General features: G+C 45.4%; 1 protein-coding gene across 1 annotated transcript in view; it reads left to right on the forward strand.

Moving 5' to 3' along the window:
• The first annotated feature begins 3,759 nt into the window (after nucleotides 1–3,759).
• The window catches only part of ADAM17 (ADAM metallopeptidase domain 17), a 66,696-nt gene continuing 43,153 nt past the window's right edge, over nucleotides 3,760–27,302 (forward strand). Inside the window, exons 1-4 of the mRNA XM_004696019.2 lie at nucleotides 3,760–3,946; nucleotides 18,332–18,464; nucleotides 25,409–25,539; nucleotides 26,286–26,374. Coding sequence (XP_004696076.1) covers nucleotides 3,850–3,946; nucleotides 18,332–18,464; nucleotides 25,409–25,539; nucleotides 26,286–26,374 — 450 coding nt within the window. The 5' untranslated portion in view covers nucleotides 3,760–3,849. The remainder of the gene's footprint in view (nucleotides 3,947–18,331; nucleotides 18,465–25,408; nucleotides 25,540–26,285; nucleotides 26,375–27,302) is intronic.

The following is a 27,302-nucleotide window of genomic DNA, read 5'->3' on the forward strand; positions in this document are numbered from 1 at the left end:
GGGTTGGGATGTTTTCGTGATGCACATTTTCTTTACATAAAACTCTCTTATACATGAGTTGCTGTGGATTTGTTTCTCCAAAGTACCCAGACTGATACAGATGGCTGACAGCACCTCCCTCATTTTTTTTCTTCACCCCTTCTAAGTTGTCAAATCACTGTCCTTTCATTTCCCTCTTCATTGTGGAAGCAAAAAGAAATTGCATAAAAAAATAAAACAAAAGTCGCATGGAGTGAAGTCAGGTAAGGTGCATGGGGCAAGAGAGGCATGCTGCTTTTGCCCAAAACTAGCACACTGAGATGGCAGCACATGCAAATGTTGTAGTGGCAAATCCAGTTGCCTGTCTGCCACAAATCAGGCCTTTTTTGTTGCACACTGGTATACAATCTTTTCAGAAACTCTAAATATTCCGGAAACAATTGCTGAAGACAGAATGGGTGCATAAGCAAATGTGGTTGAAGACAGCTGATGGTGCCTGGCTATTAGTATAGCATCTGGGGTCTCAATGGCTTGAAGTTAAACAACCGGCTATCTAATAGGGAAGCAACAAAGCTCACATGGAAGCACCCCAGCCAGCGTGCTGAGATGTCCATGGGGATAGGTATCAGAAGTTTAAAAACAAGCAATCAAATTTCTGTATGTACGTGTACATTCCATAGGTACATTATTGATGAAAAATTCTAGTCAGTTTTACTAAAACAAATCTATAAACCAATATACCTTAATGTAGATGTAAAAATTCTTAATACCAGCAAACTGAATGTAACATCATATAAAAATGATTATACACCATAATCGAGTGAGATTTACTTTAATACAAAGGTGGTCCAATATCAGACAATCGGTCCAGGTAATATATAGGAATAGAATGATAGAAAGGAATCACATGAGAAGCAGAGTAGGTACAGAAACGGCATGTGAAGCCATGGTGCGATCAACTGGAGTCAATGATTTGAACCCAGTGGGTGCTCTTTGAGAGGAAAAGTGAGGCCATCTCTTCTGTTACAACGTGCAGCCTGAGAAATCCTGTATAGTGTGCGAGTTCCAATTGACTTGGGCTTGGCTTGGTTTAGAGACCAAGGAGATCTTGGTGGTACCAACTGTTAACATGCTTCAGCTAACACAAAACTGGGGCACAGTTCAACTGTGACCCATGTGGGGTCCCCCGAAGTGACTCTACAGCAGCTGACTGGGTTTGCACTAGACTGAGGTGTTGAAGTGAGTGGGGAACAAGGAGTTACTGCCTACGGAGCACTGGGTTTCTGTTAAGGGGTAAGATTTGGGAATGGATAGCGGTGATTGTTGCATAACATTGTAAATGTAATTAGTGTCACTCAAAGGTACACATATACTGAAACGGCATGTTTTGTTATAATTTTATAATAAAACCATATACACAAGTATAAAGCAACAAATATCTGTCTTCAATTATTTCCGAGGGTCAGGAAGTTGGGGATGTTAGTTGGCTGATGTTTCTGGCTCAGGGTCTTGTGAGAATGCAATCCAGCTGTTGGTAGACACTGCAGTTACCTCACAGCTCGCCTGCGGCTGGAAAATCCATTTCCACTCACCCACATAGACTGACAGGTCTCAGCTCTGCTGGCCAGTGACCTCCAGTACTTTGGCTCTCTCCAGGGCTGCTGGAGCACCGTGAAAGCTGCCTTCTCATAAGGTGAGTGATCCAAAGGAAGGGAAGCAAGGGAGAGACTGTCTGAGATAGAAAACATGTAATCTAGTCTTGGAAGCGACCTACCCTCATTTCTGCTGTATGCCATTGGCTACACAGCCTGAGTCTGGTACAGTATACAAAGCTGCAACCATTGGAAAGCAGGAATGTCTGGGGCCCATATTAAAAGGTGGTTATCACAGAGCTATCAATGGCTAATATTTATCTATTGCCCACGTTTTAAAAGTCAGTATTTACATTATGCTGGGAATTTTTTGCAAGTACTTCCTTTTGTTTGAGAAAATTATGTGAAAGGTATGCAGTTTTAAAACGTTTTCAGGGTGAGAGAATAAAAAAGTTCAAAGCTCACTCTTTTAAGTCTACTAGATCTAGGCGTTGTCAGGGGCAGGCCATCTCAGATGGGGCGCACCCCTCCCATCATGCTGCTGTGGCTATCATGCGCCCCACCCCCAGTCCTTAATGCTATAGTCATCTAGTCATTTTAACGCTATGGACAATTGATCAATGAAAGAGACTGAAGTATAATTTGGATTCTAATGTGTGGAGGGAAAAGATTATATGAAATTGGGACTTGACTGACTCTGGAAATTGAGTATTAATGTGTAAGAATATGAATCAGAATTTTAACTTATGAAGATTTTAAAAAATAGGAGCCATTAACCACACGTTAAGTGTCTCTTACATGTAAGGAACCATCCGGTTGAAGTGGACTGGATGGCAGGGAGTTGTTGCTACAAGATCGAGGGTGGGGAGCAGGGGGTGTATCAAATAACACAATATAATGTTTTACAATGGTGTCTGGATACTCAGAGAAGAAATAAGATCATGTATGTTAAATAATTTCATACTTCAGATAGTAAGAAGTTTCAGCTGATTTTAGCTCCCAATGCAGTCAGTAATTACAGATAATAACTGTCTTAAATCCTTAGTACTTATTGAGGCACACCACAAAGGACATAAATTTAAACCACAATGTTAGTATTTTATTAGGAATTAACCTTGCAATCTGGCTCACCCTTTAAGAGAAAGAATGCGTTGTGAGGGGGCTTCAATAAAGTTCATAGAAAATGGAATTTTCCCAAGACTTTTTAGGATCTTTTAATCGTAGTACAGTATATGAACGTTTTAGTCACTACCATAAATGCACTAAACCAGAGCTGAAGTTATGCAAAATCAAAGCCAAACTCACTGCCACTGAGTTGATGGCGACCGTCCAGGGCAGGGTAGAACTGCCCCTGGGGGTTTTGAGGCCGTAACTCTTTAGGGAGTAGAAAGCCCTCTGGAAGGGCTGGTGGGTTTGAACTGCCGACCTTGAGGTGAACACGCAGCAGGAAACCCACCAGGCCACGCGGGCGCTCGTCCAGACTAAATGGACGAAGGATTGTGAGAACTTGCTGGAAGACGCCGAGTGGGACGCCGGCCTCCCGTTTCTGGGAACGGCTGCCCGCCCGCCCGCAGCGGGGCCAGCGAGACCAGCAACACCACGCACGCTCCCTCGGCTTGCGGCGTGCGGGCTCCCCATCCCGAGGTGGAGGGCTGGGGTCTGGGCGTCGGAAGCCGAGCCGGGAAGCGGGGTCGAGGCGGGTGTGCCCAGGCCCGCGCGGCGCCCGGGACAGGCCCTCCCCGGCTCGGCCACACTGGCGGGTTTGATCGCTAAGAGAACGGCGAACGGGGCGGCTAACCAGAGTGCGTGACCAGGGAGGCGGCCGGACGCCCCTCCGGCGAGCTCCTTCCCGCCCTCTTCCGCGGTCACCCCGGGACAGGCGAGGCCGCGCTGGGTCGAGTCAGGACACCGCGAGGCTCCGTCCAGCAGGAAGGGGAGGGCGAGGCGGGCAGGATGGCGGCGGGCCCGGAACTGGCAGGCTCGGAGGGGCGGGGCCGAGGGACTCCCAGCATGCCGCGCGGCGCCCGGCTTCCGGCTGTGGGCGGCGCGGGGGTCGGCGGTGGTGGGAAGTGGGCCGAGCCGGCTGGCGGATCGCGTCCTGCACTTCCGGGGGCCTCGAACCTGGCGCCGGTGGCTTCCCGGCAGGCGGCGCGGCAGGGAAGCGGGGTTCGAGGAGCCGGCGGGGCGGGTCCCCGCCTCCCCAGCCCATGTGAGCAGTGTCGCGTGCCCTGCCAGGCGAGGGCTGCCGGAGAAGCGGGGCGGGTGGCCAGGCCGGACCATGAGGCAGCGTCTCCTCCTCCTGACCGGCTTGATTCCTCTGGTGCTGGCGCCGCGGCCGCCGGACCCCCCGGGACATGGCTCCCCCCAGCGACTCGGTAAAGGCCCGGGAGAGGTCGTCTCGGCCGGCGCCCAGCCGGTATCAGGTGTTTGGGGGCGGAGTGTGGGGCGAAGAACTTTTCGGAAACGGAGGGGGTGTGGCGCTCGGAGTTGGGGCAAAGAGTGAAGAAGTCGGGGTTGTGGGAATGGGAAAGGGGTACTGGCGTGGCATTCGGTAGTCACGGAAGGGAGAGCTCTGCGTTTGGAGAAAGCGACGCGGTGGAGATCCTTGCCCTGTTTGGGTTGCGTGTGGCGCTGAGGTCTGGACGCCAGGAGCCGGGGAGGAAGTGGCCGATGCCCCCGGGCTCTTCCTGGCCTCCGGGCGCCCACCGAGTTTCTCCGGAGGGCCTTCGTGTGGTCAACTGTGTGTAAGGTGGTGGCGAGAGAAGTTGTCCTGGAGGTGCACTTTGCAAAACCCCCAAGTACATTCATAGTTATTTAAATGGTAGCTTTTTGGAGGTGATGCGGGGCGGGGGAGAGGTAGGGAGCGGGGAGGGGTGGCATTAAACTCCCTCAAGCCAACTCGTGGTACTGCGGCTGTGGAAGTCTTCCCTACAATTTTAAACAAAGAAATGATCAGGGATGACCAGTTTGATCAATTTGAGTCTAGAAACTAGAGGGCCCCCATGGGGTTTTTCTGTAGCAGTTGAACTTGAAGGGTGGACTTGCATGTGAGGTGGAATATCCAGTTTGGTTCAAGGTACAGTGCCTAGTAGGGTCCTTTATTTTTCAAGTGTTGGCTTGGAGCAGTTGGAGTGATCAGTAATAAAGTAGAGAGAGTGTTGTTCCCCATGTGTGAAGTTGTAGTCTCCTGCGATTTCGTGGTTGTACCCCTTCCCCCCACCGTTCTGCCATGAGAGCATTTATAGTATTGTGTAGATTCAGATGCATGTGGGGCTTTCTGGCCATATTGTGAAGTTGTCAACGATAAGCATATGAAAGGTATTGAATGTTCTCCTCAGAATGCCTGCCTCAAGTTGAAATTGATTACAAATGACCAGGGAAAGGCCTGCAGAAGAGGTGAGAGGTTTCGACTCCCTTGAACGTTAACAGCCTCAGAAACCTGTGTTAGAGTTCTCGAGTGGGAAATACCTCAGTTCTTGGATTCCCACGAGAAAGAATTCATGCCGAAGCTTGTTTTGTGATCCAAGTGGGTTTTTATAAAGGAAGGAAGAAACTTCAGGTTTTACAGTCTCGAAAGAGTACATGCTATTTTGGGGAAGCATGCCAAACTGTGCTTAAGCTGTGCTTGGGCTGACCACTGAACACGGGCAACCTCGTGGGACTGCTCACCCACCCCGGGTGACCTGAGGCCAGAGAGACCACAGCACAGCCAGCGGGGGAGGGGGCAGAGGGGCTGGGGGCGAAGGTGTATTGGTTGACCTCATTGGCTAAATCAAGCCCACCTTGGCCTAGTTGGGCCACCGAGGTGTACCGCTCACCTGGCTGGAGGGGGGCCGGGGCGTGGGGGGGGGAAGCTTGAATTGGAGCATGCCCAGTTAAAGTTTTTATGGGTGGCTAAAGCTCACTTGATTCTCTTCCAATCTCCTCTGTGAGGGTCTTCAGGCATGGGAAGGGACAACCCCCTCTATTCTGCTACCTAACACTGACAGAGGACAGCTGATTTACCCTGCCCACGAGGTCGCCAGGAGTCTGCATCAATCCAGTGGTAGTGAGAGCTTGAGTGAAAGGCCAAGGGGCCCATTAGGATGTACTGAGACGTGATAGTGCACACTGCCTTTGAGTAGAAATTTCCGAGGCTGTAAATCTTTACCTGAAACAGGCTGCGCCGTCTATCTCCCAGAGAGTGGCTGGTGGGGCTCAGCCAGTGGCCTTTTCTCTGACAACAGAGTGCTTCCACCCCTGTATCACTACAGCTCTGAGATGTGATAAAAGGTTGATTCCAAAAATGGTTTAAAAAAATGAATAACAAAGTAAAAAACAGAGAATAGAGCTGTATCTGGACATATAAAACTTACATTATGAGCACGGTGGCACAGCGTTTTATATATGTTGTTCTGTTAACAGTTCACATATGGAAAAGTGACGTAACTTCTTAGGAAACTGTACACTGTACCCACCACTATCCAGCTGATTTGGACGCATATCAACCCTGCTTAGAGTTTGCAAGGCTGAAAGTTTTTACAAGAGCAGATGGCTTCATCTTTATCCCTAGGAATGACTGTGGATTGAACCGCCGACCTCGGAGTTAGCAGCCCAACTCTTACCCAACCACTCTACCGGGCTCTTTCTCAAGAGTATTTGCAGATCCTCATCATGTGGGCTTCTTATGTGCAAAGTATATTTTAGGACCACATATAAGAGTTGTGCTTGGCATTGGAGATACGAAGTTCCAAGCTTAATCCACCTTCAATATCATAGTGGACTAGAGAGCATCTCGAGATATAAACAGGTCATTCTTAAACAGTATGGAAGAGAGTGTTAGAGGCTATTAAGAGGTGAGTAGGAGCACTCCTGATAGGAGGACGTAGAGACTGTTAACTGTTGACATGAACCTCCGAGAGTCTGCCTAGTTTTGTAATAAACAGGCAGGGAAAATGTGAGTGTCAGGTGGTCTGAGAGTTGTGATGTTCCTGTAACTTGTGGTGAACTTGGAAAAGACTCCTGTGTGCATGTCTGGGATGTAATTTGTTGCTGAACTTAACCCTATTATTATTTAGGTTGAGTTAAGGCCAGTGGATAGTTTTCATAGGTAGAGAGAATGACTATTTATTTTACTCACTTAACTTGTCCTACAGCTGCTACCATAACTGCAACGGTGCTATCAATTCGGCCCTAACCTGTGTTTCTGAAGGGAAATGGATAGATCTAATGGGGGCATGGCTCTTGCAGGGCTTGACTTCATTTGGACTGTTATGAGTTGCATAATTTAGGAAAGTTATGAGTCATATGAGCTTAGTCACGATGATATCTCCTTGAAGTTGCAGCTGAGATGTATAAGTCTCACTTTGATTTCGAAATTGTTTTCCCTGTGTGTTAGTTTTAATAAAAGAGGATGTAGTGGGTGGAAGGAGAAAATATATAGGTCACAAGATGAAGGAGGAAAATTTGTATCCGAATCCTGCACTGTGGTTTGAATTTACTCAGAGGTTAGTGGCTGGGAGTTCCCCGAATTCGGTTCTCATTTCTCATCATTGATAATACCATCTGACCTCATATTTTGATATCTGCTCACCTCTTTTGATGTTCATTTTGCTGATTAAAAGTAGGCTTCCTTTGAAACCTAAATACTTAACCTAACTGCTCTGAGGGAAATTGACCACAACACTGCTTCATCTAGTTTGAGAGATGTTCTATTTCTAGAGTAGAATCAAGAGTTAGGCAGAGCTGTGATGGGGAAATGAGAGAAATCTCTTTGGCCTACACTGGAGCTTTTCAGAGCATTAAATGTAGGCACGTATGGTGTTGTGTTTGTGCTAAGTGGTAAGTATATGAAGCTGGTGTCTGAAAAAGACCTGAGGGAAAGAGGGTCAGAAATAGGCTTTGCTGGAAGAGGGGAGGGAGATGGTGGGCTCTGTGTCATGTCTCTCATTTAGTCCTGCATGACTAAGTCAAGGGGAGGGGTACTTCCTCATGCCCCCCTTTTTCCTGAGTTGTAGACTCTGACCATTCTCCTTCACCACCATGGCTTCACTTATCACCTGACTGTGTTCTGCTGACCATCAAACGTGTGTCTAGTCTGGGCCTGCTCTCTGAAACTCCGGACTTGTGTGTCCAACCGCCTACACCTGCTTCTGCTGGTTTTTCCCAGATCTCTGCGTGTGGAACCACTACCCTCTCAGGTACCCAAGTCAGAAGCCTTGAGATCTTTTATGATCTCCACCCAGATTGCTCGGTAACTTACCACAAGACCCGATCTCCACCCAGAATGCTCGGTAACTTACCACAAGACCCGTGAAAGCCGGAGTCTGCAAGGAAACTTGTCAGACAAGGAGATCTGAAATATTCCCCACAAAATGAGTGATACAAAAGTGGTAAGACGGCCCCCTGTCTACTGCTGGCTCTCTCCGGCTCAATGTGACACTTCTCCCAGATGTGAGTATTCTTCCTTGCCAGCTGCAGCCAGAAGGAGCATTCCCATACCCTAGTGGTTGTCCTGGTCCATTGTCCAAAATGCTTGCTTGGGTCGGGACCTCCTGAAGCCATGTCAGCCTCTGCAGCGTCACAGCTCACCGTCTCCCCTGCTTTGTGCACGCTGGCCTCGTGGATTGCTCCCACGTCTTTGGGTATTGTGTTCTGTGTTTCTTCTGGACTTCAGCCGCGGCCGTGTCCTCGCCTTTCTATTTCCTTATCTTGGCTGTCTCCTCGTCATTTTGGTACGGCTGTGTTCCTGGGAAGGCATCTTTGGCTCTGGCCAGGGTCAGTGGGCCTGCTGTGCCCTTCCTGTTTGTGAACTCCAAACACAGTACATTTTTTGATTAATGGTCTTTTCCCCAGAGTCAGCAGACTGGAAATGTGTTTCTCTTTCTCTTCATTGTATTCTATGGCAGTGGGGGTTTGGGGTAAGAAGTCATGTGTTTTATACTTAAGTTTATTGAGAGATTTGGATGTGGATGGGGGATAAACTTTTTGGAGAAGTGGGGAAAGAAACATAAACATTGGAAAGCTGTGGAAAATTGAAATTATCAGTAGTTCAGATTTTGAAGGCAAAGTGCAATTGAATGTTAAATAGCTGAGAGGTTGTTTGCTAGTGACAAGACAAGACAATAAAAACAACCACCCCCTGATATGGAGTGGATTCTGACTCAGAGCGACCCTGGATTGGGTTTTTCAGTTTGAATCTTTATGGGAACCAGTCACCTGTGGAGTGGATGGTGGGTCTGAAATGCCAACCTGATGGTTAGACGTCTGAAGCTTCTAGCATCATTTTGCTTTGTGGGCCAAAGAAGGACTGCTTTTGTTTGAAGTGGCTCCAGTTTGAGATCACAAGGTATCAAAAGAGGATAACTTGGAATTGCAACCAGCCCACATGGAAGAAACACATCCGCCTGTGTGATCACAAGGTTTCGAAGAGATCAAGGGAAAAAAAATCCTGTCATTGTGAATGAGGGGGAGTACAGATTGGGGACCCAATGCTCATCTGTGGGCAACTGGACATCCCTTACAAAAGGGTTGCAGGGAGATTAGCCAGTCAGGATGCAGCATAGCAACAATGAAGCATACACCTTTCCTCTAGTTCTTAAATACTTCCTCCCCCCCTTCTTCATGATCCCAATTCTACCTTACAAATCAGGCTAGACCAGAGGGTGTTCACTGGTACAGATAGGAACTGGAAACACAGGGAATGCAGGACAGATAAACCCTTCAGGAACAGTGGCGAGAGTGGCGATACCGGGAGGGTGGAGGGAAGGTGGGTTAGAAAGGGGGAACTGATTACAAGGATCTACATATAACCTTGGGCATTGGGCAGTGTTAAGATATAACAAAATAATAATTTATAAATTATCGGGTTCATAAGGGAGGGGGGAGTAGGGAGGGAGGGGAAAATGAGGAGCTGATACCAAGGGCTCAAGTAGAAAGCAAATGTTTTGAGAATGATGATGGCAACAAATGTGCAAATGTGCTGGACACGATGTATGTATGGATTGTGAGAAGCGTACAAGCTCCCAAGAAAATGATTAAAAATAAATAAATAGATAGATAAATAAATAAAATAACTACACCAGCCAAAAAACAACAATAACAACTTAGAATTGCAATAATTAGCTAAATATTTGAAAGCGCTTTAGCAATCCAAAGAGGCCTGGTGGCACAGTGTGTGAAGAGTTGGGCTGCTAGCTGAAAGGTCAGTGGTTCCAGCCCACCCATCACTCCTGGGGGAGAAGATGAGGCACTCTGCTTCTCTAACGATTCACAGCCTCCTGGAACAGTGTTAGCTGCCCCGGGTCTCTGTGAGTTGGAATAACTCAACGGCAGTGGGTTTGACAAGCTATGTTTAAAATGGCTTATTATAGAGAATACACCCAAAGATAATACTGATGATGATAATCACCTTGCTTTTCTTTATTTTTCACTCCCAGGCCTAATTTTATACATAATTAAGACCATGCCATATGAGTAGTTTCTAAAATGTTTTTTTTTTGTCCACTTTGAACTATCTCCTTAGTTTAGGCTAATTAAACTTCAGTGCCTTAGTATCACCAGGAAGGTTTACAGGTTGCTGGACCACACAGAAACCTTGTGGTTTAATAGACCCGAGGTGGGGAGTGGGCTTGATTCCCATGTGATGGTGATGCTGTGCCTGCTGCCCGTGTGGGTCTCGGGGGTTTAAGAAACGTGAGTGCTCCTCGCATCCTGACAGCGAGACTAAACTATTGAGGTTAAGTTCTCAGTGGATGATTGTGATCTGGAATGAGACTGAGTTCATGTATCAGCCTGCATCAAGGAAGCTGAGGAGTTACACCAACACCTGTATCAGCGAAGTGCCATCTTCGCACTGAAAATCTGTGCCGTGTGTGAATATTTGAGTGCTGCTGTTTGAAGGACTAAGGAGCTCTAAGCGACATAGTGCATTCATTGCGCGTTGGTCTGCTAACTGCAAGCTTGGTGGTTCGAATCCACCAGCCACTGTGCGTGAGAAAGATGAGACTTTCTGCTCCTGTAAAGATGGACAGCCTTGGAAACCCACACGCATGGATTTGCACCGTCAGAATCCCCTCGATGGCATTGCCTTTGCTTTGGTTTATGTCCAAGATTGTATGAGGAGGTGTGAGGTGAACGTACAATATGCAGAAAGTATCCTTCCCTTAGGCCCGTTCATCGTCTCTTTGAGGTTAGGCAACTATACCCAGCTAGAAAGTGCAAGGAGAAAGAAGAATTCTAAAGAGGGGCTTTAGAATTCAGAGGAAGGGGACCCTGTATTTGGTTGACATATCAGAAAGCAAGCGACCAAAGAGTGAAGGCCCAGTAAGACCTAGGTGCTCTTTAAGGAGTTTGGGAAAGTATAAATAATATCAGTAAAGCTTCGACTGTACAGCCAGATAGGCCTAAGTTCAAATCCCACCTCTGAATTATCTGCTTAGTCTCTTTAAGTCTATTTCTTCTTCTGTAAAATGGGAGTAGCATCCTAGGGAGGTTTTTCATCGTGTCTGTAAGCATTATAATTAGCAACAACACCCGTCTGTTGGTTTGAAGCGGAGGTTTTTGGAAATAGCTTTCCTAAAGGGATTTTGTTCTTAAAAGGTGGGTGGAACCAAGAAAATGTGAAAATTGCTGCCACTTGATAGGGTTGCTGTCAGCTGAAATCAACTGGAGGACAGTGAGTTTGAGGTTTTATTTACTTTCAGGAGCTCTTGTGCCCCAGTGGATTGCTAATCACAAGATCAGTGGTTCAAACCCAAGAACCGCTCCAAGGGAGGAAAATGAGTCTGTCCGTTCCTATAAGATTTATAGACTTGGAAACTGGATAGCATCGATGTGAGTAAAAATCATCTTCATGGCCGGGGGTTTGGTTTATTTAATATAAGGAGTTTGGTGAGACAGTAGTTAAAGCTCTCGGCTGCTAGGTAAAAGGTCAGCAGTTTAGACACCCCCCCCCCCCCCACCCCAGCTGCTCTTTGGGAGAGATATGGCTGTCTACTCTGTGAAGATTGCAGCCTTGGACATCCTGCAAGACACACTAAGCAGAGCCTTTCCAGCAGAGATAGTAGAGACCAGTTGAAACAGGTGTGGATGACAATCCTGGAACCCGGAGCTTCAGTGGATAGGAAGTGGGTTAAATACCAATTAGGTGGAAAAACCGAACAAAAAAGGCGTGGGAGGAGAGATGCCGGTGAATTGTCCAGTAGCATGATGCTACACAGCCACCTGGAACTTCTGCAAGCAGCATTCCGTCCAGACATTGGCCTGCCACACTCCTGGTGGCTAGTGATGAGAAAGCTGGGACCCTCCCTAGTTCTCCACACCCTTCTGGGCCTGAGGTCAGCTTTCAGTTCGAGTGCTGGGTGCATCTCCTTTGTGAACTCCTCTTCATCAGCCTGGCTGGACATGCAGTGCAGGCTTCTTGGCCACCTCTGGACAGCTGGGGCCTCCTCCCATAACCAGCAGCCCTGCCCCTGCTGCCTTCAGACGGAAAGAATTCCTTCTGGGAACAAGCCAGCAGGATCCATCTTCTGTGGAACCTTCCTCTTCTCTCTGCCCCTGTACTCTACCACACGTGATGTCCTCCAGGGACTGCCCGCTCCTGACCTGTCCGAAATAGATAAGACGACATATCTCCATCCTTGCCTCTTAACGAGTACTCTGGCCATACTGCTGCTAAGACAGATCTGTTTGCCTTTTAGCAGTTCATGGTACTTTCAATATTCTCCAGCACCACAATTCAAACCCATTGATTCTTCTTTTATTCATGATCCAACTTTCATATGCATATGAGGTGATTAAAATTAACCCTGGCTTGGGTCAGGTGCACTGTAGTCCTCAAAAGTGACATCCTTGCTTATCAATACTCTAACGAGGTCTTGTTTAAGAGCTGTAAGAGTACCAATAAAATGATAATTTAATTAAAAACAAACAAAAAACAACCAAAAAAGGTCATACAGCTGAAGAGTATGAGGCCTACTTTGAGCCCTAGTCCTTCCCTACCTCCACCCACCGCTTAAATAAGAGATTTTAAGAAAGTGAATACAGCATAGGACCTCTTGCTCAGGAAGTAGCCACTTGAGTGGAATTTCCATATTCAGATGATTTAACTGAGTTGTGATGTTTGAAATAATATGTACATAATCACTAGTGTGCTAAATAAACCTTATAGTCTTGCACACACAAAAAGGGGGGGAGGTGTCTTGCACAGCAGATTTATAGTTTAATCTGAGTTAATCTTCTCTAACTCACATAAGCAGCATGCCTACCCCACTGCCACCGCCATTTTCCAGATGTACGTAAATATTACATGTCAGGGAGGCACTTCATCCTTTTGGCTGCCCTATCTAAACCGCTCCTCCATGTCCTGCTTCATGGGTGCCCCATTAAGCAACACCTTCTTTTGTTTAAAGGTTAGACCAGACCAGAGTCTGACAGATAGCCCGTTGTAGATTTAGGGGAAGGTGAAGAAGAGGGTTAGTTTTCTGCAGAGTGGCTTTGCAAGTTGATCGTGTTCTAGGTTCCTGTTAGTACACGCTGAAGATGCACTCAGGCCAGTGGACTTTGTGTGAATACTGGTGCATGGGCAGTGGTGTTTGTTGAGAGAGAAGGAAGTATTGACTCAAGTATTTTCAGATAGCTTTTAAAAGAGACTTACGTTTTCCAAATGTCCTGTGCTGGTGGGGGTGGGGGTGGGGGTGGAGGAAGCAGCAGAGTTAACTGTTCCTAACTGTGTTTTATATGGCAGCATTGCCTTCATGCGAGCACTCTTGTTTTACGCCAAGTGAGGACTTAGGTTGCTTGTCTGTAGAACAAGCCTGCCTGTGCTTTTCCTCTCAGGTCAAGTTAGGCTAGTAAAATAATTCATGTTAATTTTTCCCCTAGAGATTTGTTTGCTTCCTCCACAGTGTCCTACGTATTGATTGACACTCTGTTGTGATTGTTCTCATGCAGCAATGGTAGTGATGTGACCACTTTTTGTGTGGTTTGATGTGGACTGTGTCACTCACTTTCTGTGAACGGCTATTTCCCCCGTGTGTGTGGTGTGCTCAGACCATAGGAGTTGATAGAGCTCAGGTGGTGAGGGACAGGTTGAGCCGGCCTCTTTGATCTTAGAAATTGTAAACATGTAAGCTAGAAATGCCTTTTTTTATGATGCTATCTCACTGTATATATAATATGATGCTTGTTGAGATAACAAAATTACCAGTATGTAATATACAGTCCATTTGCAAATTTCCCTAATTATCTCAAATATCTTTTCACAGTAATTTGACCTCAGGCCCAAAGAAGTTCACAGATTACATTTGCTGTCTTTATTAGGACTATTTTTACTCATGGCTCTACACCCCCACCCTCAACTCCCCGTGTCACTTATTTCTTAAGGAAATTGGGTCATTTTTTAATGAAGAAATATTAATGTTCTTGGCTGTTGCAAAGGTAGTGAAAATCCTCAAGGATTGCTCATGGTCAATTACAGGTCAGCCTCTGTTTGCATGTGCGTGCCCGTGCCCCATTCCCCACTACTGCACTTGACAGTCCTAAAGAAGAAAGAAATGTGAGCATTCTTATTGTCCTACATAGCTTTTGTTGTAAATTAGGTCGGGGGTTACATTTCAGATCATCAACTTTACATTCAACAGTTTAAACTCCCTATCAAATCTTGCAGGAGTTTACCATAGGCCTGGCGCTTCTCTCTTGTGGGCTGCTGCCGTCCTGTCTTCTTGTGCACTCAAAGCACCCTCCCCCAGTTTGCGCCTTGCTCTATCCCCTCTCCAAAGTCTCTTCCCTTTGTTTTGACGTTGACTATTTTTTAAGTATTCCCTTGCCTTTTGTTTTTCAAACACTCCTTTGTGATTGCTGGCATCACTCAGCACAGGGGCTTCGTGGTTCCTCGTCGGAGTGTTTGAGGGATGCAGCGTATTCCACTGTGCGGAGTTAACAGAGTTTCTTTCTCTTTATTAATCATTTTACTGGGAGCTCTTACAGATATGATAACAATCCAAATTCACTTAGATCAAGCATAATTGTACAATTGCTGCCACCATCAGTTTAAAAATATTTTCTTTCTTCTTGAACTCTTTGAAATCAGCTCCCCCCTAGCCCCTCACTCCTCTACCCTAACCTCCAGGAAGCCTTATTATTATATATTACTATTTATTTATTTATTATGCCGATCTAACAACATCCAATGTATCCGTTCACCTACAGTTCTGTTATTCGTTCCTCTTGAGTGGGGTTTTATATATAGTCATCATTGCTATCACACCCCCCCCTTTCCTCCCATGTCTTCAGGGAATCATTACTCCCTTTACTGTTTCTGAAGGGTTTCTATCTTGGCTTCCATGCATCCAGTGATCTTGATTATACAAATGAACATACACAGGTCCAACAAGATTAATGAGGTAAGACAAAGACCTGTAGTATTAAGTTAAAAATGATACGGGGGAGTGGGGGTCCAGCCCCCACCCGCTGATCGTGGGCTCAGTAATACTACTTCTGGGTTCAGTAATGCACAATTGTACGGTTGAGATATATAAGTATTATATTAAAGTCATTGAGAGCATGAGAGATAATATAATAATACAGTCAGACATATTACATGGTACCATTGCTCACCTCAGCCCAGCTTGGTGGTCCACGTGGAGAGAGGAGGAAGGGAAGGAGGGCAAGGGAACAAGGGAGAGGGGAGTGACCAGGGAGTGAGCAGCAAGGAGCTCAGAGTCAGAGAGAGCTATATTGCTGACTCACGCCCATATACCTTTTGGGGGCATGCCAGCCCACTAATTACAGGTAGAGACATACGCCACAGGGAGGAGCTGCACTATAGGCTACACAGCAATGAGGGTGGTCTAGGGGGTGGTCTCTGGGTCTCCATAGGAGCCATTATCAGTAGGGTGAAAACTCCGCCTACAGGAGCCTGTCCATTGTCCCCAGAGGCAGGGAGCAGGCCCACCCCTGTGGAGGGATGAGACAGCAGTCTGGCAACTGATTGCCCTCAGTGGGGGGAATGCCTGCTCATCAGACCTCCCCCCACAAAGACCGTAATAGTAAGAGGAGGAAATATTAGAGAACTAGAGGATAGTTAGTTATATGTTTCATCAGTGCTATACTGCACCCTGGATATATCATCCCCTTCCGTGTGGCCCTTCTGTGAGGGACTGTCCATTGATCTTACAGGTGGGTTTGGGTCTCTACTTTGTTCATGCTCCTTCATGCCAATTTGATTGCTTATTTTTGAACTTCTGATACCTATTCTTGTAGACCCCCTCATGATCATACAAGCTGATGTACTTCTTCCATGTGGGCTTTGTTGCTTCCTGCTAGAAGGCTGCTTATTTAACTTCAAGCCTTTAAGACCCCAGATGCTATATCTTTTAATAGCCAGACACCATCAGCTTTCTTCACTACATTGGTTTGTGTACCCTTTTTTTAAAAAATAAGTCATTTTATTGGGGGCTCTTACAGCTCTTATAACAATCTATACATCAGTTGTATCAAACACATTTGTACATGTGTTGCCATTATCATTTTCAAAACATTTTCTGCTTGAGCCCTTGGTATCAGTCTTCTTCCCTCTCTCCTCCACACCCCACCCTTGTGGATCCCTGATAAATTATAAGTTATTATTATTTTCATAGCTTACACCATCCGCTGGTTCCCTTTGCCCACATTTCTGTTGTTCGTCGCTCTGGGGTGGGGTGGGGGGTTATGTGTTGATCTTTGTAGTGTGTTCCCTATTTCTCCCGCCCCCCCCCTTCCTTCTGCCCTCATGGTATCAATACTCCCTTTACTGTGCCTGAGGGGTTATCTGTCCTGGGTTGAGTGTGTCGAGAGCTCGTCTCTGTACCAGCTTACATGCTCCTGTCCTGCCAGCTTTGTATGGTAGGACTTGGGTCATGAAAGTGGGGGGAACTTCCTTTCATGCTTTTGTGTTCTGTGAGTGCTATGCTGCACCTGGCTGGCTCGCCTCTTCCTTGGGATTCTTCTGTGAGGGGATGTCCAGTTGTCTACAGATGGGCTTTGGGTCTCCACTCTGACCCCATCATTTGCATCATATATTTGTCTGTTTGGAGTCATCTGATGCCTGATACCTGATCCCATCGACACCTCGTGCTCACACAAGTTTGTATGCACCTATTTTGTCTTCAGCAAACATGTCAGGAAGGTGCCTTATCATATGATGTTGTATTTTTAGAACAAACTATTCTTCTACTGAGGTAAGATTTAAGTAGAGGCCCAAAGTCCATCTACTTCCTTGCTATATATATAGCATATGTATATATACACACAGACAAATCCTACGGTATATGTATTTATATACTTAGGTGTATACATAGCTATACTTATACCTATGTATATAATTTGTGCAACTTTCCTCTTGCCCCACTACGATACAAATGGTTCCACGTGTTTCCTGACCCAGAGTGCAGGAGAGTTCCGTGTTATGTAGCGAGCAGGCCCTGTTGTCTGGGACTGCTTACCTAACAGCGCCCTTTCAGTCCTCAGCATTAGTGACCGAGAGGCATGCCTCCTAAATGTCCCCATTGCTCTTCCTGCAGTCAGGGATGGAGCAGTCTAGTGCCCCCACCCCCCCCACACACACACCCTTACCCCTTTAGACTTTCAGTGTGGTCCCTTTGTGAATAACGCCCAGCCAGTTCAGATGAGGTGCCAAGCACTGCCCCTGAGTCAGATGTCTGCTATTGAGATTCCTCAGGGACTGTGGGGCTCTGCTTTGCTCTGTTGTACTCCCTTGTGGTTTGCCCCCATGTGAGCGGGTCAGATCAGCTGCATTCCCCGAACTGTATCTTCAGTGCTGTCACCTGTAGCTGTTGTCTTTGGAGCGGTCAGGTCTTCAGCTGAGGCCTTTCTGTGTCTGTGAACGAGCAGCTCCCAGCAGGGACGTCGCCCTCAAGGCCTGGCGCACTGGAGTGAGGTCTATTCTCGCTCTCCCTTTCCTGTGGAGACACAAGCAATATCCTCCCCTTGGGTGGATTAGTGCCCTGCTCCCCCATTGCCATCTTGTCTCTCCTCCCCACCCCTTGTGGGCTGTAAAGTCCTATTGGGGGCGGGGTGAGGTGGGTGGGGTGTCTGTCTTTCTGCACATGTGCTGCCTGCATCTTTTATTCTTTCTTTTTTGGTGACGGATGCTCATTGATGGGGTTTTGTCTGCCGAGTGTCGGCACCAGAGTTCCTTTCGGGATGTGTAGGGTGACTGCATCTTCTTGCAGTGCTGTGCATGTGTCTGTCTGCGTTCGTCTCTGGTTCTCTAGGGTATGTGCCCGCAGAGGGATTGCTAGAGCGACGGAATGGCTGTTCACAGTTTGGGGTGGTGCTGCATGGCTTTGCATGGCTGCAGTTCATATTTGCAGTCCTGCCAGCCTTGCAGAAGGGTTCCAGTCTCTGCAGCCTCTCCAGGACTCATTATTTTCTGCTTGTTAAACTATCAGTGGCAGCGTAAGTGGGGTTTCTGTGGGTTTGCATCTCTCCTCAGGGAAGGCTAGTGAACAGGAGCATTTCTCATAGTGCTTGTTGGCTGTTTGCAAGTCCTCAGTGTGAGTGCTTCTTTAGATTGTTATTTAACCAGCATCTGACCCTTCATGCCTTAAAAACCAAGTCAGCTCAAGATTAGAGGCAGGTCCTTTTTTTCCCTCTTTAATATTAAGACTGAGGGAGTGCTGTATGGTTCAAGAAGAGTTTATTGCTTGGATTTCCATTTTAGTGATGTCACAGTTGATTAATGGGCTAAGGTGCTAATTATCTTTGTACCTTGATTACAGAAAAGCTTGATGATTTGCTGTCAGACTACGATATCCTCTCGTTATCCAATATCCAGCAACACTCAGTAAGAAAAAGGGATCTTCAGACTTCAACACATTTGGAAACACTACTAACTTTTTCAGCTTTGAAAAGGTAATGGGAATTATTTATAGAATAATGTTGGGATCATGTGGACTTGGATTGGCAAAAGCAGAGAAATAAGGCTGTCTACTGAAGTCTTAGGATGTAAAGACTTGTAAGTTATAATTACATCTGTCATAAGATTTTGCAATAATGTATTGGCTATTTTAAAATTCATACTGATGAGTATTACAAAAGAAAATTGGTCTTTGAAGGGTATTAATGATAGGACGGTTTTTGAAATTCCAGCACAGGTTTCTGATTCACTGAATGGTTATGACGCATGTTTTTTGTGCTACTTTAGCACCGTCCGCCTTGTAACAAGGATCTGTTTTGTATAGGAAGACCCTGCGACAGCTTAGGGATAAAGGATTTGTTCAGGGTTCATAACATAGCGGTGAGCTGGGGCTAGCATTCAGTACTTTTTCTATATTGAGTTCTTCTTCCCTCGTAACATAATTCACTCATGTGCCGTACTTGGGCGGTCAATCTCATATTGCTCATAATGTGTTAAAGATGTAAATTTGTCAGGCGATTGCAGGCCTCTTTTAAAAAACTGTTTTCAGTGCCCTTATTTAATATCAGAAAGCAAGCACAACCAAACCAAATCCACTGTGGCTCTGTGGCCTTTTATGATGGAGTAGAACTGCCCCAGAGGGCTTCTAAGGCTGTAAGTCTTTATGGGAGCCCACGGCCCAGTCTTTCTCCTGTGGAGTCAGCGTGTGGCTTTGAACTGCCCACCTGTCAGTTGGCTTTTAACTGTTCCGCCTACAGGGATCTGAAGCAAACACTAGGAGGACATAAATGGGCCAGATAATTCTTTATTCATGGGATAGACCTCCAAGATTTCAACAAACAAACAATCAAAAACTATTAAATGGACCTGTTTTTAGAAACAAACCATCCCCAGAAGTGGATAAAATGTCTTTGCTTCTCACAGTCAGTCACTCCTCAGACCTAGAGTTTCGTGTGTGAACTTCTGGAAGATTTCAATATATACTTTTTGCCTCTAGATCAATATGTGCATATAGGTGATATAGATAACTTTCATTAGCTTCATTTTAAACAGCTGTGTAAGTATTTTGTTGCATATAATTATTATAGTTTATTTGATTAGTACTTTATAGGTAACACTTAAGCAAAGTGATTTGGGGCATGGGAGCTGTGGAGGGATGTGGCTGTAATAAACAATGCGTCAGTGAAGAATTGTGAATAAACTTAAAAAATAGTTTTATTGAAATATAATTCACATATCATAATGTTCCATAGTTCAGTAGTACTTTAAAAAGGTGTATGATTAATCATCATTACAGTCCATTCTAGAACATTTTCTTCCTGGTGTTCATTATGAGCTCCCCGTATCCCTCCAACCTTTCCATCTCTATCCTCTAAGCCATGAACACAGTTACTATCTCTGTAGGGTTACCTGTCTATGTAAGTATAACTTCTTGATGAGAAAGAAACATGCTGGAAGGAGAATTGATGGTTCGATGATTTGTACATGTTAAATGTCTGTAGGTATTTCCAGATTTCCTCCCAATGAGATGAAAACATTTTATTCTTCCAACACCAGTATGAGTTGGTTCCTTGTTATCGTTGCCAATACTAACCCGAAACCCGAGCCCCTTTCTGTAAAGGGCCCTTAGAGGCAGAGTAGAATGAATTGCTCCATAGGGTTTCTGACTGTGTGATCTTTATAGATGCCACATTGTCCTGCAGAGCAGCAGCTCCTGCGTTCGAGCCTCTGACCTTCTAGTTTGCAGCTGAGCACTTAACTACCGTGCCACCAGGTCTCCTTCCCACTGTCTGTTACTGTGTCCATGATTCACATGTGGAGGCAGGTTGCAACAGGTGGCGTGGTCCTTACTTAGCCTGACTTCAGTGCAAGAAAAGGCTGTAAACTTTTCCAGTGATTGCAAAGCTGCACGTGCAGCAAGTGAAGGTGATTGTGCTGAAGGATCTGCTGCGGGTAGGGCTGGTTCAAGGAGCCCTGGAGAACTTTGAACCGGAGTTCAGCCGTTCGAACCTACCAGCTTCTCCAAGGGAGAAAGCTGAAACTCTTCTGCCTCTGTCAAGATTCACAGCCTTGTAAACTCTCAACTACATGGTCACTGTCAGAGTCACGTGGTGGCAGTGAGTTTGGTTTGGGTTTTTTCTATTGGATTTGTCTTTTTGGTGACTGAGTTGCAGTATTGCATAATGTATAACAGAAATTAACCATAGTCTTGTGTATTTGACTATTTGTATTTTTGGTAGTTATTACCAGTATCATTATTTTTAAATAACTTCTGTTATATTTAATGTCAAAAATTATGACTGTTAGTTGTCTAGCTCTCAGACAATAGCAAATTTGAGCAGAGTGGTGGTAGTGATAATAGTAGTAGCAACTATAGTTTTTGAGATGCTTATTTTGTATGATTTACTTCACAAGGCACATTGCTTCCATGATCTCTGTATCTCAACACACTCTGCGTACAAGTGTTTGTCACTCCTTTTCTGAAGTAAAAACATTAAGGCTTACAGAATTTAAGTACTAGCTCACCAATCTGAATGCAAGCCCAATTCCAATACGTATGCATTTCTGCGACATTGGTAGCAAGGTTGGTAGGTGGATATGAACTCAAAGTGCTGCTCTGTGTGGTGCTGTGAAATTCGATGTGAAGTGGCCCCTAGCAGCAGTGCTACGAGGGCAGACGCTTCCATCGCTTCACACCCTCGGGTCTTTTCACCGACATTGAGTAACACTGACTAATTGAGAAAACATTAGCCAGTGTTCATTTACTTCTGTCCGTTTAAGAAACAAGGAAGCTTGTATTTTAGTTTCCATCTTAAATGTTCAGTGGGAAATGTATCTAACAATGTGTGAGAACTTCATACCAGCTATTTAAAAAATACGTAATGTCACATAATCTTCAAAACCATTCAGTTAGTAGATAGTATTACCTCTGTTTGTAGATGAGGCTGTTTGGGCTCAGAAATCAGGTCTAAGGCCAAATTGCTATTCAACGGTGGTTTGTCAATTGCCAAATCTTATGCCTTTTGCTTTCTGTTGTGTCACTCAAGCTTAAGAGAAAGGAACCGGTGGGGGTGGGAGTGGGGGGCGAGGATAAGTCTGTACCAGGGTGCGGGTGCCTGGGTGAAGCCACGAGCCTAGTCTGTACAAGACCTTTTCCCTTGGCCTTTGCTCAGACCAAAGGAATGCTTGGAGGTCAAGGTTGGCACTGCTAGTTTTTATCTCAGGTCTGAAACACAGAACGTTATTTTTCCTCGGAAGATGAGCTGCCTCTAAGGTTGCAGCCCACACAGGAGCAGATGGATGTTACAAGAAAGACATCTTAAATAGTCATGTGTGCTAAGTTCAGAGGAGGGACTGTTAGAAGATGCAGAGAGCATGGATATGCTGCATGAGGAGTTAAAGTTACTTTATGATGGAAAAGTGAAACTGTTTAAAATTTACCTTAAATGTCTAATTTCCTCTTGGATATAAATCAATAAACACCATCATGCTAAGGTAATGAAAAAGTTGATAATGTCAGATTTTTTTTTTAACCTTAAATACATGTTTTTCCCAAAAGTAGAATTTCTCAGGTTACTTAAGGAGGGTCTGGATTGATTAAAAAAAAAAAGGCAGGGGTGGGGGTGGGGACACAGACGGACGACGACGACACATACCTAACTAAATGGACCATTAAAAGTAGCTATGAAATATTTATTCAGACAGTTTACACTAGTTCTCAGTTACTATAAACTCTTGAATTAAAAGTCAGAAAGATACTTGAGGGGGCTTCAAAAAATTCATAGAAAAATTTTCATTATCTTTTAAGTTCATTTTTCCATGAACTTTTCTGAGCCTTACTTTGCAAGGCTGTATCAAGCCTGTATATTCAAGTCATAGTGAACTGTACTTGCAAACGGTCTGCTTCTTGGTTCTTTTTTGCACGTCTTATTGTTAGTAATATATTCTCCATACAGTGCTGCAGCATGCAGTTTGCTGATTATATCGTTCTTGTGCCAACCTCCAAAGACAAAATCAATCAGGTGCTAATTATGAAAAGACAATAATCATGAACATGAAAATTTTAAAAAGAAAGTGGTGTTGGACTTATGTCAGAACGAAAATCCTGTCTTGGTTTGGCAGCTGCCTGTAGGAGGGAAATTTGTGTATGAGCGACTTCACATAAAGTTGGGAAGATAAAAGACGAGGGTGAGTCAGAAAGTATTGTTTAGTCTAAACAACAGGTGGTTAAGCTTGTCTCCGTGGTTGGTGGGCGGCTTCAGGGAGCACATTGTTTTAGTCTGACACTTGTCTTCGTCATAAGATGCTGTCGTTAAAAAAAAAAAAAAAGTGCCGGGGTGGGGGTGTGTGCGGAATTGCAGTATGGGCACATAGCAAAATTTTAATAAAACTCAGTGGACATCTCCCTTGATCACTGAGTTTTTGCAGCAAGTTGGCGAGGATGGCACCCGACATAAACTCATCAAGAAGGCCAGGCAGCCCCACCACGAGGCGGGAAGGGGAGACTGGCATCAGGCAGAGAAGACCGGACCACCGCCCTGGCGCAGCGATGCCTGGGACACTCTGTTTTAAGCAGCTTCGTGGCCTCAGCAGGCCTCTGGCCCCTTGGGTGCCACCTACTCAAGAGTGGGTCCCCATTCGCTCTTTCCAGCAAGACGAAAGCGAGTGAAGACGGTTGGTAACAAGTTGTGTATTGGGATGAGGCTGGTCAGTGATCCTGCTCCAGGGAGCCGGGTCCAACCGCCACCAGTGGACCCAGGGTGTTGGCCGTGCACGAGGCCTCTCTGGAAGTGATGGTGACTGTTTTGAGGGCTTTGGAAGGAATCCTTACTGTGATGGATTTTTTATTTTTTAAGAACACAAGGTGATTCCTGGGGGATTATTATGGAGAACCTTTAAGAAAAGACATCTGAAAACCGCATTGAGAAGGAGAAGGCCAGGAGCAGGGTGCTGAGGAGTGTCCCCATAAGATGTACCTGCTCATTCTTAGCGGGTGCCAGGTCTGTTCCGGGAGAATTTCGATGGGAAACCCAACCCTACTGACCCCTGCAGCCCCGATTTTATCCTTTCCGCCTTTGTTTTGCTCCCCAAGCTCAGAGAGCATTTCAGAGAAACACAGCTTGGGTCTGGAAGAGAACGCAAACCACCGTCTTGATGTGGAATAGGTTAGAGCACGAATTCTTCCGGGGACGTTAGGACGACAGAAGTACTGTCTTCAGAGTGTGTCGAGTCAGATGGAGCATATGTCGAGAAATGAATTCCTTGTATTTTGTTTAGTAACAGTTTTCATGATTTTGTAGCAATGCTTTTTTACTCACCTCGTAAAATACCATAAATTCTGACAAATCCTTAATCTCGTAGATTAAGATCAAAAATTCAAAATGCTGAACTTGTATCATTGCTTGACCTTTCTGATAAAGTCGCTTCTCCACGAGGACCGCAATTCCGTTGTTGGTCTGGAAAGAACATGGAGATAAGTCACGTGGCCTCTCAGAGAACTCTGAAATGAAATCACGAGGCGTGCACGGCACTGCGCCTTTCCTTCCCAGAGTTCGCAGCATGAGTGAAGGGAGCAAGTTCATGGCTGTGAATGTGTGGGAAGATACATTTAGAATCGCAGGAGAGAGGCTTCTAGGTTTTGCGAAATAATGTTCTATTGTCTCTCGCTGTGACCATAGAAACGCCACAAGGAAACTAAAATGACGTTGGCATGCTCACACAGTTAAAACTCTTCGTTGTCATGGAGATCGTTTCAGTCCAGATTGCTGCTGGCAGTTGCAAGGCTCTTCCAGACCCATGGGGAAGCCACCCTTCACGCTCTGAAGACCCCAGCTGACAGAACGCGCCCACGTCCTCGAGATGCGGCATGCCTCCAACAGAAGCACGCGGAAGGGGCCTAATGATTAGTCACACTTGAACAATGCTTCCTCGCCACTCCCAGTTCTTAGGTCGGGACTGAAGCTCGTAGAAAGCAAAAGCATATTAAGCCCACTAAAGGACTGGAGCATGTATGTTAATCTCAGTGCCGCATAGCTTGCCTTGAGTTTCCTCTGACAGTCTCATCTTTTGAGAACTTTTTTTTTTTTTTTCCAGTTCAACTTTTTTTTTTTTAAACATTTTATTAGGGGCTCATACAACTGTTATCCCAATCCATACACACATCAATTGTGTAAAGCGTATTTGTACATCATTTCTCAAAACATTTTCTCTCCATTTAAACCCCCGACATTAGGTCCTCATTTTTCCCCTCCCTCCCCGCTCCCCTCTCCCACATGAGCCCTTGATAGTTTATAAATGGGTATTTTGTCATATCTTGCCCTGTCCGACTTCTCCCTTCACCCACTTTTCGGTTGTCTGTCCCATAGAAATGAACTTTTATTACTTTTGCAGACAGCGCTGAGAGTTTTCTCGTAGGATATTGCCCTTGGCTGCTAGAGGCAGTATAGTGCAGCATTTTGAAATAAACCCTGAGTTCCAGTTCCAGTTTGTTGATTAACCTAACTTCTATGCCTCAGTTTTTACATGTGTGAAGTAGAGATACTAGCACGGAGTAGGTATGTGGTGTCTAATTTGATTAGCTTTTCACACATGTTTAAGATTGCAGGATTCCAATCTAGACTTCCCACGGTGTGTGTGTCCAGAGAGAGAGAGAGAGAGAGATTGAGATTCCCCAGAGCACTTAGGCTCCGTGAATCCCCTCCCTGCCTGCATTAGTTCCCCTCGTTCTCTGGGTCTGTCAGAGTTTTACAACTATGCCTTCTTCTCATAGTTTCAGTCTCTTTGTCTGTATTGTTCTAAGTACCAGGTAAACAGTAGTTGTGACTTGCACGGTATTTTTAGTAATTTCAGCTACCTTGACTTTTTAAGAAAATGTAATTATATGAAAATTAAGGTTATAGTTGATGTCTTTGTAATAAAACGTGAACCTGTCCCTTTTCAGGCATTTTAAGTTATACCTGACGTCCAGTACTGAGCACTTCTCACAGAACTTCAAGGTGGTGGTGGTGGATGGCCAAAACGAGAGTCAGTACACTGTCAAGTGGCAGGACTTCTTCCGCGGACACGTGGTTGGTTCGTATGGCCTGCGCGCTCTGTGCTTCCCTGATGACACTTGCCTCCTGCTGTGGGGACCAGAAGGAAGGGCCGACTGGTTCCTGAGCCCCTTGAACTGGCTCAGCACAAACATTCGTAGATGGGAAACGGCTGTTGGCTCCAAGGTCACACACTGGCCTTTATTTCAGTGATGACAATGAGTTTCCCTCAGAGAATCAGGCTTTGCTGTCGCCAGCATGAGCTGCCCGTCAAAGATTCTACATGGGGAAGCTAGGGGGTAAGATAACTTCATCCGTTACGCTGTTGTGTATTGATTTGAGAAAACGCACCAAGTAAGAAATTGCAGTTTAATTTTTCTACAAATAGGGGTGGGAAAAAAACCAGTGACATCCTCAAATAGTGCAGTCCAAGACCCAAGGAGTGCATTCCAAATACGCTTTCTGCCGCTTCTTTGTTCCTCTTTATCCCGCAAGTGAACCCCGGCCCTGTTGGTCTCGTTCGTGAGACACACACACACACACACACACACACACACACACACACACACACACGGGAGGCACTGGTTGTGGAGTCGAGACGGACTCGAGGCATGTGAGCAGCCTCCGTTTCTGTGGGGCCTTCGGTGCTTGGTTGCAGGTCTCCCAGCACTGAGGCAGAGTCCTTTCTGGTGTGGGGTTTGGGTGATTTTCCTGACACTGATGCACAACGCATTATTCAGTAGGAATATTTCTTAATAGTGATCACTACCTATTTTTCCCTTTAAGGTGAGCCTAACTCTAGGGTGTTAGCCCATGTCGGAGATGAGGATATTACAATAAGAATCAACACCGACGAGGCAGAATATAATATCGAGGTAAATGTACACCTGAATTCTGTTCCAATCTCATATATCTGTTTTTTAAAAAGCCATTTCTTACTTGTTTCAATATGTGACAAATGTGAAAAGTAACGATGCATACTTCTTTTCTCCTTATATTTAAGACTTTTAGGTTCCCCAGGAAAGTAGCTGGTTCAACAGATACATGCATGCGTATATATATCTTCATATCTTACGGAGCTATCATAAAGTGCACTGGTATTTCTAGTTCCGTAGTTGAGGGACAGTAATATGTGGGGTAGTTAATAGGGTCTAAACCCTTTCTTTACCTCCTAATTTTTCCTTTATTCTTCCTTTAACAATCATACTGTAGTGTAGACATTTTCAGAGATGAAGACACCGTCTTATCTCCTCTCGACACTAGAAAGTCAAGAGCATTCACAGGTCACGGCAGCCTTAGCAGGTCAAGAGGGCACTGTAGGACACTGACTAGTCTCTCTGCCATTGGCCTGTCAGGACCAAGCTAGCAGGGAAATGTGTGCGTCTTATCCGTCATAGATCACCATTCGATATTTTAAATTGTTGCCTGCTCTTTATGTAAATTAGCCTCCGTTAAGCCTGCACTGTAAGGCAATTTTTTTTCCTCTTCAAGTTTTTGTTTGGAATATGTTGAACTCTGTAGAAAGGTTGAAAAAACACTCATGTAACTTGTCATCAACTGTAATGTTATGCCTGTTAGCTTTATTGCTCTCTTTGTTTTTTATTTTTCCTTGTTGAATTCATTTAAAAATATTTACAGACTTCAGGGTACTTCACTCCTAAAACCCTTTTATAATGCTATCTGATAATCTGTAGTCAAAATCTCTCCACCCGAGACCTGGTAGGGCAGGATCAAGGGGAACGTAACAAAGAGGAAGTGCTGAAATCCTGGTGGGGACTGAGCATGATAGTGGGACAGGAGGAG

This window comes from Echinops telfairi, unplaced genomic scaffold (genome assembly GCF_000313985.2).
Source record: "Echinops telfairi isolate 266 unplaced genomic scaffold, ASM31398v2 ScPeMD7_9;HRSCAF=40, whole genome shotgun sequence".
In the NCBI taxonomy this organism is placed as follows: Eukaryota; Metazoa; Chordata; class Mammalia; order Afrosoricida; family Tenrecidae; genus Echinops; species Echinops telfairi.